The sequence below is a fragment of the Fusarium musae genome, chromosome 7, assembly GCF_019915245.1.
Source record: "Fusarium musae strain F31 chromosome 7, whole genome shotgun sequence".
Taxonomy (NCBI): Eukaryota; Fungi; Ascomycota; class Sordariomycetes; order Hypocreales; family Nectriaceae; genus Fusarium; species Fusarium musae.
This window is the reverse complement of record NC_058393.1, coordinates 1,448,675-1,460,701: the sequence shown is the minus strand read 5'-3', so window position 1 is coordinate 1,460,701 and position 12,027 is coordinate 1,448,675. Positions and strand designations below refer to the sequence as shown.

The following is a 12,027-nucleotide window of genomic DNA, read 5'->3' as shown; positions in this document are numbered from 1 at the left end:
ATAAACACAGCATTTCCTGTCACAAAATATTCACACAAAAATCATAGTCAATCATGCCTCGCGAAGCTGAGCCTTCTCTTTCTGAGAGGACTTTTGTCACCCAAGCTCTCGATGAGGGTTTGCGATTAGACGGGCGCAGATTCGACGAGTTCCGGCCTCTTGAACTCACCTTTGGAGATGAATATGGAGTTGCGGAAGTCAAGTATGGAAAAACAAGGTATTTCACTATTTTGTCTTGGTGATATATATTCCTTGCTAACAAAACTCTCAGAGTTCTAGCAAAAGTCTCAGCAGAAGTCACTGTGCCATACTCAGACCGTCCCTTTGACGGAGTTTTCACAATCACATCAGAACTCAGTCCCATGGTTGCCCCTTCATATGAGGTCAACCGCCCTTCACTCGAGGAGGTTCTTCTCTCCAGGCTTCTTGAGAAAACAATCAGAAGATCTGGCGCGCTAGACACCGAGTCACTATGCCTCATCGCCGGCCAGAAGTGTTGGTCTATCAGAGTCGATCTTCACGTCCTTACGCATGATGGAAACCTTACAGATGCGGCTTGTCTAGCAGTTGTTGCAGCTCTTCGACATTTCCGTAAGCCAGATTCCAGCATTGAGGGAGAAAACCTCACCATATACACACCTGCTGAGCGGGAGCCCGTGCCTCTTAGCTGGCTACACTCCCCTTTCTGTGTCACCTTCAGCTTCTTTAGCGAAGATGGAAGCCAAGTCCTCGTTGATACCAACTGGCTTGAGGAGCAACTGCGAGTCTCTCACTGCACATACAGTCTCAACAAGCATGGAGAGATTTGTCAGATTGCCAAACTGGGAGGAACTTCTCTTGACGCACCACTCTTTATCCAGTGTGCTCAAGGAGCACTCAACCGATCTAAGGAGCTATCTGACCTAGTGGATAGTAAGCTGGCTGAGGACGCAAAGCGAAGGGACAAGGGAGGGCTCATGGCTGAGTTGACAGCCGAGAATGACAGGTGATGCCAACATCTGCAACTTAATACCAAGAAAAAACAATAAACCCAGAGGACAATAGAAACCATGATACCCCGCAAAATGGTCGCTTAGTGTTTCCCGTGCTTCAAGGCTAAACAGTGATTTACTGATGCTCCATACAAACTCCGATGCATACGCCAAACCAGGTACTGTCGTAGCTCATAAGCTCTAGTGATCGCACATAAAGGCCGCTCTTCTTAGAGACTACCGCATCACAGGCGGCCGAGACTCCTTGTTCCATTGTACTCTGGTCCTTACCCACTCGATAGCTTCTCGGACTCCGTCGCCAGTCAGAGCACTCATGGCCAGCACGCGAGAGTCGCGGACAGCAGAGCCCTTATCTCCCTCCATGACCTTCTTTACTAGACCCTCCTTGATTCGTATTGTCTCGACGCAATCCTCGCGATCCTGTTTGTTTGCTAGAATTAGAAGTGGTACCCCTTCAGTTTCGGAGTGTTGTAGGACGTCCTCGAGTACTAGCCGACACTCCTCCAGTCTGCCAACGTTCTCTTCATGTTCAATGTTTCCGTCGCCAATATCTGTGCTGTCGATGATGAAGACTATAGCATGGCAGCTTGCATAGTAACTCTCCCAGAGCTTGCGGAGCGAGTGCTGACCGCCTACGTCCCAAAGCTTGAGGTACATGTCTTGAAGGGGTATCGTCGAAACGTTCTGGCCTACGGTGGGTACTGTCTTGAGCTTCGGGTCGGGTCTGTTTGGTAGAAACATGGACTTGACTTGTTCGTGAAAGGTGGTTTTTCCGGCATTGTCAAGGCCTAAAAGAATTACAGAGTATTCTAGAAAGATAGCGAGGTTAGCGTTCGAGAGAACCTAAGGAAATCATGAGGTGGTGAAGGTACCTTCTTTGCTGGTCGCATAGAGGTAAATGCCTTTGGCGAGGTGATACATTGTGATCGCGAGTGCTCCTACAGGTTATTTGCGTGATCGACGTTGTGATTTTTAATGTTTGTCGTAGACGCGACAGTGGAGTTGTTCAACTACCTTCTTGGGTTGTGAAGTTGACAGCTTCCCATGGATGGAAGTGAAGGCTTTAGGACTAAGTGTAGGGGACCTGACAGCGTCTCAAGGTTGCCCGTCGTCCCCCGCCCTCCCAGGGGCTAAATTCCAGTATGATTAGCGGATTGACCTACTGAAGAGCCTCAACAGGACACCCTATCCCCCACCAACGGCCCCGCATGGATGCAGTAGATGCGAACCTTACTGATAACTCAGGTAGTCAAGAACTGTGAGTTTGTCGATTAGGTAGGGAGATCACGAAGGCAATAATGGTTCGTTTGCAAAACAATCCTACCAACATACTTTACATGGGGTCCAATGCTGTACAAGCTGAAAGCAAACTAACCAGACCCCGAGTTTGGATATGTTTGCTTGTTTCTTTGTTTCAAGTCCCGAGGTTGGTATTACTTTTAGCATGATGGGTTATACTACGTACAGGAGGCGAGGCATATATCATGACAACTTCAGAGTGGAATAATCTTACATCATCTTTCTCTTCAGTGTTGATAGAATCCATATGGGAGAATGTAATTTATAGTTGACTCCCTATCGACCAGAATATATCTTCGAATTTGACAACTTGATCTAGATGTGAACAGCTCGGATTGGTAACAGGTAGGTAGGTAATATCCTTTGTATCAAAGGTGAGCCAATCAGAGTCTTGGTCTGTTGAAAGCTGTCGCCTTTCATCTGGTTGTACCTGTACCTATCTTAGCTGCTCAGTTGGCCCACCTTACACTTCAGGTACCTAGCTTAGTTCCATTACACCTTAACCTTGGGTTAGTAGTACTTGGTTATCCCCTCTAGTTAACTTCCAATCGTATTACCCAGACCAGGGCACGCCAACTTGTTCCCTCCAACATTCGCTATTTTGCTGCCTGGACTCTCCTTTCGTGTCGACGTCGTCAGCAGCAACTAAATCTACGGCAATTCGTCCTGCGGTTCCAATACCGCTTCCTCTCGATACTCGTGCTCCCTTGCGAATGTTCCAGTGCCGCAGCTTACGAGGCTCGCGCGAAGGGTTTCCCACTTGATCTGAACGATCGCGACGGCTTTAAATTATCGCAAACAGACCGAGCGAGACCGGACACGGACACGGAGACGACGCAAATAAAATACAATGGCTTCCGCAAAGCTCGTCGGAATGGGCTTCCAGCTCCTTAGTACGCTATTCATCACCTATCTCTGGTTCCGCAACGTGAGACTGACGAATCGAACATAGAGCGAGCGACCGACGAAGAGAGCGATCCTGAGGGTGCGTTTTCCCATTCGAAAAGAGACCATTCACCACAAGATATACTGACGATGGCCTCCAGAGGGCGACTCTGCCCAGAAGGAATTGTTCGCGGCGTGGGCGCTCTTCATCTCGATTATGCTGCTCATCATTGCTTTCTTCACAAGCTATATGCTGCAGATGAAGAAGGTTACTGCTATACACGAAACGGTTATATCAATCTTTGCTGGTGCGCTCCCTGAATTCAAAAACCGGGGATCAATGGCTTACATACATGTCTTCTCCTTGTAGGAATGGTTGTCGGGCTTGTCTTGATGATAGCTTCTGGCGACTCTATTCGCAACATGATCAGTTTCGACTACCAAATCTTCTTCAACCTTCTTCTGCCGCCTATTATCCTATCCTCGGGCTATGAGCTACATCAGGCCAACTTCTTCCGCAATATTGGCACCATCTTGACCTTTGCCTTTGCTGGCACCTTTTTGTCGGCTGTCGTTATTGGCCTGATCCTGTACATCTTTACACTCCTCCCCGGATCGTTGGGCATGACTTTTGTCGATGCGATTTCCGTGGGCGCAACTCTCTCCGCTACTGACCCTGTCACTATTCTCGCAATCTTCAACACCTACAAGGTTGACCCCAAGCTGTATACCATCATCTTTGGAGAGTCGATTCTCAATGACGCTATCGCCATTGTCATTTTCGAAACTGCGCAGAAGTACAAGAAGGGCGAGGCTGCTAATCTTGGCATCGTCAGCTTCTTCGAAGGCACAGGAATCTTTCTGCTCGTCTTCTTCTGCAGCATGTTTATTGGCTTCATTGTTGGCGTGGGCACTGCTTTGCTGCTCAAGTTTACCTACCTTCGCCGTATTCCCAAGATTGAAAGTTGTTTGATCGTCTTGATCGCCTACGCCACTTACTTCTTCTCTCACGGCCTTCATATGTCTGGTATGTCGCTCCAGTCCTGGCTTGTGCTGCACACATTCTAATTCCCATGCAGGTATCGTGTCGTTACTTTTCTGCGGTATTACACTCAAGCACTATGCCTATTTCAACATGTCACGCCGCACTCAACTCACCACCAAGTTCATCTTCCAGATCTTATCGCAGTTGTCTGAGAACTTCATCTTCATTTACCTGGGACTGGCTTTGTTCACAGACAACAACCTCTCATTCCAGCCGCCTCTTATCATTGTCACTATTCTGGCTGTCTGTGCTGCCAGATGGGTCGCTGTATTCCCTTTGTCCAAGGCTATTAACTGGTTCATCCGATATCGCGCCAGCAGACGCGGCCAAGAGGTTGGCGATGAGCTGCCTTATAACTACCAGGCCATGCTCTACTGGGCTGGCCTCCGTGGAGCTGTCGGCGTGGCGCTGGCTGCTCTGCTCACCGGCGACAACGCGCCCGCACTTAGAGCTACTGTTCTGGTTGTTGTCGTGCTTACCGTCATCATTTTTGGTGGTACGACCGCTCGAATGCTTGAGATCCTGGGTATTCGGACCGGTGTTGTTGAGGAAGTTGACAGTGACGATGAGTTCGATATCGAGACCTTTGGCGGAGGCCTTCAGGTCAAGCGTTCAGGAACGGGGATCGGATATAATCCTCGCCGGAATGGCAGCGTTGCCCTTGGCAGTCTCGAGGCTGGCCAGTCTGCTAGTTATGTCTCAGGCGCCTCATCTCCGCACACTGGTGGCCGCCCTGTTAGCAAGAGTCGAAAGAACTCTATCCCAGAGCGATCCGATCTCCTTCGCCATAACGACGATTCCGACATTGGTAGTGATATTGACGTCTCCGACCTGCCCCCGCCAGCGCGACGATCACCACTGCCACGGGCTAGCACAGCTCCTCCATCTCGAGTAGACAGTGCATATGCAACTCCCACGACAGAGACCCCCGGTGGCCAACCTATAACAGCAACCAATGCCCTCCGACAACTCTGGTCCTCAGAAGATCCGGCCAGCGTGTTCCACCATCTAGACGAGGACTTCATCAAGCCCAGGCTACTGCTCCAAGGTGATGGCTCTAGGGGCGGGCACGGTGGACCAAGCTGAGTGAGACATAGTGAATGATGGATATTCATGAGATTCCCGCGTCGAGGCGGGCTGTATCATCTTATGTGCATGAACGGCGTTGGGTTTCATTAGTATAGACATGGCATGGATGTTAAGATAAATGATGTGTTTATTCTATCTTCTTGTGCTCGTATTTCCTCTTCATCGTCTCACTTGTGGATGCGCGACACGGTGAACACTATTGCATATGAGGGTGGTGTGTTTTTTTTTTAAATCGCCTTGAACAGACGATGACTTCGAGGCTTAGCGTAATGATACGCCTATTTGACGCCTCGAAGAATTAATAAAATGTATCTACAGATGATCTCCAACTCATCACGACTATGCCATACTAACCATCCGTTGCTCATACATAAAAAGGGTAAGCAACTGTACAACCAGAACCAGAATGATGCCCTTTCTTTTTGCCTGCACGCTTTTTTCATGACAAGATCAACACCAATATTCATCGCTTCCCATGCACCAACCAAACCAGTGGTTCTAGAACCCAAACAAGAAACTTTCCTTTATTTTGCCCGTTTTGTACGGTTAGCCTGCTGACGGTGTAGCACTGCCGCTTGCCTGTCTTTGTTGTTGCTGCTGCTGAGCCTGGGCCTGGGCCTGGACCTGAGCTTGCCCTTGCTGCTGTTGTTGAGGCTGCTGTTGTTTTGCTCGTTGATGTTGATGAAGCTGTTGGTGTTGTTGCCCAGGGCTACCTGCTTGACTTGCCTGCTGCTGTTGCTGTTGGCGAAGCAGCGCAGCGTATTGATGAGGGCTTGTCGTAGCGGCGATGCTAGCAGCAAGTCCGCCCTGGCCGTTCGCCGTACCAGCAGCAGAGTTCATAGCAGTACGCTGAGCCATCATAAGGCGTGTCAGGTGCTCTGTTGCCATTTGGCGAATCTGATCAGGGGGTAGTGTCGGGTTCTTAGTGCGAAACTGGGCCTCGAGTTGAACAAGCTGAGCGGCAATGCTAGGAGGGAGCTGTGCTTGTGGTCGTGGGGCTATTGAGCCAGCAGGACCAGCCGGCATATGAAGACCATTGGCCTGTGGCGAACCGAGATTACCGGAGTTGAACTGTGCCATCATAGCCTGGGCGTTATTTATGAAGTTCTGCTGGTTCATTGTATTCACCCCATTGATGCCGTTAACACCATTTCGCATGTTCAAGGGGGGGCTCTGCTGGGAACCGTTCGCCCCTTGGCCAGGAGTGCCAGGGCCGCCTTGAGCGTGCTGCATCTGTGCCAGACGTTGTTGTTCAGAGATGCGTGCTGCCCGCATCATCAAGTTGACGTCAGGCTGAGGATTGGGCATGGGCATGCGGTTGTGTTGTCCTTGCATTGCCTGCAATTGGGCTTGTTGCGCGCTGGTCATCTGATTAGGTGGAACGAGGCCGCCAGCCATTTGAGACGGGACACCGCTCATGCCATTGGGAACAGGAGATTGCATGGGCATTCTTGGACGAGCTTGGCCGGCGGCGGCGGCGGCAACAGCAAGCTGGTTAGGTACATTAAGTCGGCCAACACCATTCATGCCATTGGCTGCTGCCACGGCGGCAGCGGTAGCGGCAGCAACTTGAGCCGCATTTTGACCAACCTGCGCAGCTCCGGGAGTGCCAGCCATCTGAGCTGGACCTTGAGCCCTGGCTTGCAAGGCAGCCTGAGAGAGAGGATGTCAGCTTGGTACCTATCTTCTAATGTGTAGAACTTACTCGTCTTTGAGCTTCTTGCCTTGACGCATACTGCGCCATCTTTTCTGCCAGGGCTTGGTCTCGCTCATGTCGCATGATGCTGTATTCTCTCGGTGTCTTGTTGGGGCGTTGTAATGCAGGATCATTGACCTTTTTATTGGCTGCATTCTGCGAAGCTGTGTGCTGTTGCTTCTGAGCAGCTGTCTCCCGTTTCTTCGCCAGCTTGCGCATTGCATCGAGAAGTGTGAGGTGCTTCTGATTCCGTCGTCTCTCCACTCTGACGGGAGTCGATGGGGGGCGTCTCCGTCCAGGCGTAACTGCGCCATTGGCAGGGTTAATTTGCTGTGCCACGAGCTGGTTTTGCTGTGCAATGAAATTCTGGGCCGCGGTGATGCGTCCTGTGTAGGCTTTGAAGTATTGGGTCTTGGACATATCGGCTGGAAGTCCTTCGAGAGAAATCCATCTCTCGAAACATTCCCATGGGGACCGTCTCTCGGCACCCGAAGTAAAGCGAGATTTGGGCGCCAGCATGCTGGCAATAAGGGACCAATTGTAAGAGTATTCCCGGACAAGGTTTCGGAGTTCGTCGTCCTCGTTGATTGTCCACTGTGAGGGGCTTCTGCATTCGAAGAAGCTCTGTAATGGCATCGGATATTCCGAGGGCGGTCGGAACTGATGCCCAACATAGAGGCGATCGCGGATATGCTTCATCTCGGGGTTAAATAGGGCCACCTCGTCTGTAGCCGGGGGTAGAGGAAGGCTGGGTGAAGGTTCGCTGCTGACAAAACCAGCCTCACCTTCGTCATCCGAGTCCTCGTTCTGGTAATCATATCGGCTGCGTTTCCTTGGGGGACCATCTGAAACCAGCTTCATGTGACCTTCGACATACTTGCTCAGTGGTAGAGCGGGCCGTCGCCAATGAGCATCAGGATCCCACTCAGGGCCTGTAAGGTCAAATTTGGGAACCTGGAGAGGCTTTCCAAACATAGGTAGCTCCTCCAGAAGTTGGTCTGCAGCAGCTGTTCGACGAAGTCCAAAGATAACGTCGTCATCTTGCAGAGAGAAGATGGCGGACGGTGCTATCGTCTCTGGAAAATCTTCAGTTAAATCATCCAGGTTGTCAATAGACTCGACATCTCCGCTTGAGATGAGATCAGGTGTGAGTTGATTTTCGCCCTCAACATCAGCCATCGAAAGGTCAGGGGCCGGCTGGGTCTTCGGAGGTATCACAGCAGAAACCTGCATCAGTTTTCGTTCTTCGGGGGTAGACTCGTGCCATTCTGCGCAAGCATATGCAAGGTTTTTTGCAACAGCCCTTTTCCATTTGCGTTCTTCTCGGAAATCAGTTCGCATCCATTTCATTTCCTGGAGCATGACATCCCAGTGTGACGGGGGGCGTGTTGGCTCAGGGCAGCGCTTGGGTTGTCGTAGAGACCATTTGTCATGCTGTTGTAGGTGGTATACCCTGCGCAGAACTTTGCAAGCCTGATGGTCCTGAATGGCAAGATTGGCGTCAGGGGTAGTCACGGTCTTGTTGGCTGTGTATAAGATCTTCTCTATGGGCTGCATCCAGGAGGAGCTGCCAGCGAATCCCTGGACGAAAAGGGGAGTGTAGTAGTCCTCGGTCGGTATGATAGGATCGCGCTGGCTGGCCACTATCGACCGTTCATCTAATTTCTTGGATTGCTTTCCGAAAACAACAGTCGAGGGCTGGCTTCGTGACCTCTGCCTTTGATGAGCAGAGATGTGGCGATGTCTTAAGCTTGGCGATTTGGGCGTCGAAGTCAAGGGGGTTAATTGGTTGTCCAGGCTTTTGTTGGTCGAAGTGTGCTCTAAGGATGGGGTTTGTCGAGGAGTTTCACCGACGATCTCGCTGACTGACTTTGGGCGCATGGCCCCCGAGGAAACCCTGGTAACAGCGCGCTCAACCTTTGGGGGGGACTCTTTGGATGCCGACTCCGCAGGTACAGTGGCAACATCAGAAATGGGGGTTGGCGTAGGTGTTGACGGGGCTTTCTCGGTAGCCTGTGTACTCCCATCTGATTTGACTTCCTGACTTTGAATTTGAGCTCGAACGGTTGTTATGGGCTCAGGGACATCCACATCCATCTGCTCAGGGGGCTCCTCCTGACTGTCTGGAATCTCTTTAATGCCTGGCACTTCCTCTGAATTCTCGGATGCGCTGGCTCGTGCTATATCGATATCAGATTTAGCCCGAGTACTGTCTTCTTTGACTTGTTCGTTAGCATCGAGTGCAATCGGTTGAATAACAACATCATTGGCACCCGACATATCAACATCTTCTGAAACTGGCGCTACAGTGACGGGTTTTGTCTGGTGACTAGTGCTCGCTACTGTTGCCGCTACCTCCGTCGCAACACTCGATCGTATAGATTCCTGCAGCAATTGAGCTTCAGCAGAGTCGGGGGGTGCTTCCAGCACACGATTCTGTATGTCTTCGCTCAAAGGAGCATCAACATCGTCACTCGTTTCTTTCTCATCATCTTTCCCATCAGCTCTCTTGTCCATCTCATCCTCGGTCGGTTTCTCTTCAGCTGGCTCCACAGACTGTGGTCCTTCGTGCTCTGGGCTTGTGTCTGTCGAAGCATCGTCGTGAACCGCGGGCGTAGTTGCGCTTTGTGCAGTTGAACCAGGCGAAGACAGGGCGTCAGGCGCACGAGCGGCATCTGTGGGTGGCTTGACTGTCAACGCGGCACCTCTAGCATCAGACGAAGTACTGGCCACTCGACTTGTTTTCTCCGCCGTTAGTGCCCCTGATCCAGCATTCTCTCCCTTTGTCCCCGATTCAAAGCTAACTTGAGGCTGGCGTGGTGCAGGCGTGTCTGATACCTCTGAGGCATTGGGTATACCCTCCACTTTTGGTTTTAGATTTGCATTGATGCCAGTAGCGGTTTGGGTAATAGGACTGGTCGTCGGTGTCGGATCTACAATTGCATCCTCAGGTAGGGGCACAGGCTGGCTTGTCGGCGTAGGAAGAGAGCTCGCTTTGTCGGTTGTAGCGGGATCCGTCGAAGGCGGAGGACTCGGCGTTCGTTTTGGAGATGCATCGCTAACTTTGGGAGGTGGGTAGGTTCCATTATATTGTTCTTTGTCCTGCACACTCGCAGTCTTAGGTTTGCTCGCATCCTCGAGCGTCCGTTTCGGTGTGGGCTCGGGCGCAATGAATACGGCTTTTGCCAGAGACTTTTTGAAGAGTTCGAGCGAGATTGTTGGTCTCGCTGGGATACTGGCTTCGTTCAGCGTCTTGCCTCTGTATCCATGTTAGTATAGTATATACATTGGCAGGCCGACACGCGCGCAAATCAATTTGGAAAAACGCGCAATAATATCGCAGGACGTACTGGATGATATCGTTGGCTTGCAAGAACTGCCATTCCGCTGGTGTTGTGGTCGGCGCGTCGGGGTTGGTCAAGACTGGGTGTGGGAGACCCTCGGACTGTGTCGCAACTGCGAACAGCTCGCGCAGCTTGCGCTTCCGCGACGTCACAATTGAACTGAGGCAGGTTAGCAGCCCGAAAAATATATCTTGACGATCGAAAATTTTTGCTCTTTCATCTGAGACTATACTGACCTGCACTCATTGCGCTTTGTTTGAAGCAGCCTTGATAGATCGGCGGCTCCGACCTCAGTCATAGCATCGACGGCCGCGACATCCGTTTTTGGACGAAACGGACGTTGCAAAATATTATTCTTGAGCGCCTGAGATGAATACAGGTGTATTATAGGATGAAAGACGCTGTTGTTGATTGTTTTTGGGGTGTCGTTGTTGAAGGCGACGTCGCTGGAGGGCGTCAAAATTTCTGTCTCTGGGGAGACGATAAACGGGCGGTTTGTTGGTGGTTTACAGCTTAATGCGCTGAAAGCAGTGGAGCCTAGTTAGAGCGTGAGTGCACGGGGGGGGCGGTGGGCGCTGTAGGCTGGGGAAAGTGTCGGGGAGGGGGATGTTGGTTAATGGTCCCGTCGGGCTTGGGGGGGGGCAATCAAACAGCTGGAGGCGTCAGCGAATAGTGGGTGACGAGCCAGCGGTGGGTGGGAGAGGGAAGAGCAAGGTTTAGGATAAGGCTAAGATTAGAAGGAGGAGAGACAATTTGTTATCCCAGAAAATACCATGATTCGTGATCAATTGATAAGACTAATAACAGATTTCCTTACGCTTGCGGCGCCAACACGCTAGTGAGCATAACGCTAGTGAACAGAAAGGGGAATAGAATGGCAATGCACCCTTGTACATGCGCAGTACCAACCTAACCCAATTACGAGCCAACTACAGTACGAATAGAACCTAGCAGAAACCAAAGAGAGTGGGTGACGAGTCCAGTACGTAACAAACCTACTGAATGCTGCTCTGTATTATGTCTATAGCAGCCATTTCTCGTAAATAAAATCCAAGTATAAATGGAAGCGCAAACCTAGAGCCTGTTACACTTTGACACATCATTCTTCTCTTGTTACTATGATCACTCAGGGCTGAAATCTCTCCTCCTCTTCTTATTCGGCTGGTCTTGGCCTTGTTGAAATAAAAGGTTACTATCCGACAAGTTCCGGAGGAGGAGGTCCTGGAAAGTCTCATAATACGGCCACTCTATTTGCAATGTGGAACATAAGTACCTTGGCGAAGTGCAGAAAACTTGAAGATTGGAGACCTAGAAGTTTAAAACCATAAGATGCCTCTGTATATACAAGACATCTAATTCTCAATGATAATTAAGGTGTCTACGATGTTTCCTGTTGGACGGGGTTATTTTATACATTGGTACAAATGATACACATGGTACAGAGAAGATGCAGAATTGTTGGTTGGTACACGCCACAGTTAAAAGTGCATTAACCTGGGGGTGCGCCCAAGTGAGGGAGGAAAGAAAACTCGGGACCCCATTGTCGACAGACAAAGATATTCCAGTGGCCTTTTATGAAGCTTAGGATATTTATTGCAAAGCTTATTTTGACATGCTACGTTAAGGTCTGCTGTTTTCTTACTACCCCAGGGGCCGATTGAGCACCGCCACAAATAT

At 50.5% G+C, this 12,027-nt stretch overlaps 4 protein-coding genes across 4 annotated transcripts; 2 read left to right on the top strand and 2 right to left on the bottom strand.

Annotated features, from left to right (window-relative positions):
* Positions 1-53: 53 nt before the first annotated feature.
* On the top strand, positions 54-989 carry J7337_009636 (uncharacterized protein; the record flags this gene model as incomplete). The annotated part of the gene is made up of 2 exons (XM_044827231.1): positions 54-217; positions 272-989. 2 exons carry the CDS (start codon positions 54-56, stop codon positions 987-989), a joined length of 882 nt encoding a protein of 293 aa, XP_044677825.1.
* A 219-nt stretch (positions 990-1,208) lies between these two features.
* J7337_009635 (uncharacterized protein) lies at positions 1,209-1,913 on the bottom strand (the record flags this gene model as incomplete). Its single annotated transcript, XM_044827230.1, has 2 exons — positions 1,209-1,780; positions 1,865-1,913. The coding sequence occupies 2 exons, from the start codon at positions 1,911-1,913 to the stop codon at positions 1,209-1,211; spliced, it is 621 nt and encodes a 206-aa protein (XP_044677824.1).
* A 1,228-nt stretch (positions 1,914-3,141) lies between these two features.
* On the top strand, positions 3,142-5,307 carry J7337_009634 (uncharacterized protein; the record flags this gene model as incomplete). Its single annotated transcript, XM_044827229.1, has 5 exons — positions 3,142-3,184; positions 3,244-3,276; positions 3,338-3,484; positions 3,547-4,203; positions 4,256-5,307. 5 exons carry the CDS (start codon positions 3,142-3,144, stop codon positions 5,305-5,307), a joined length of 1,932 nt encoding a protein of 643 aa, XP_044677823.1.
* A 549-nt stretch (positions 5,308-5,856) lies between these two features.
* EAF1 (chromatin modification- protein VID21) lies at positions 5,857-10,648 on the bottom strand (the record flags this gene model as incomplete). Its single annotated transcript, XM_044827228.1, has 4 exons — positions 5,857-6,963; positions 7,016-10,265; positions 10,357-10,509; positions 10,587-10,648. The coding sequence occupies 4 exons, from the start codon at positions 10,646-10,648 to the stop codon at positions 5,857-5,859; spliced, it is 4,572 nt and encodes a 1,523-aa protein (XP_044677822.1).
* Positions 10,649-12,027: the final 1,379 nt, after the last annotated feature.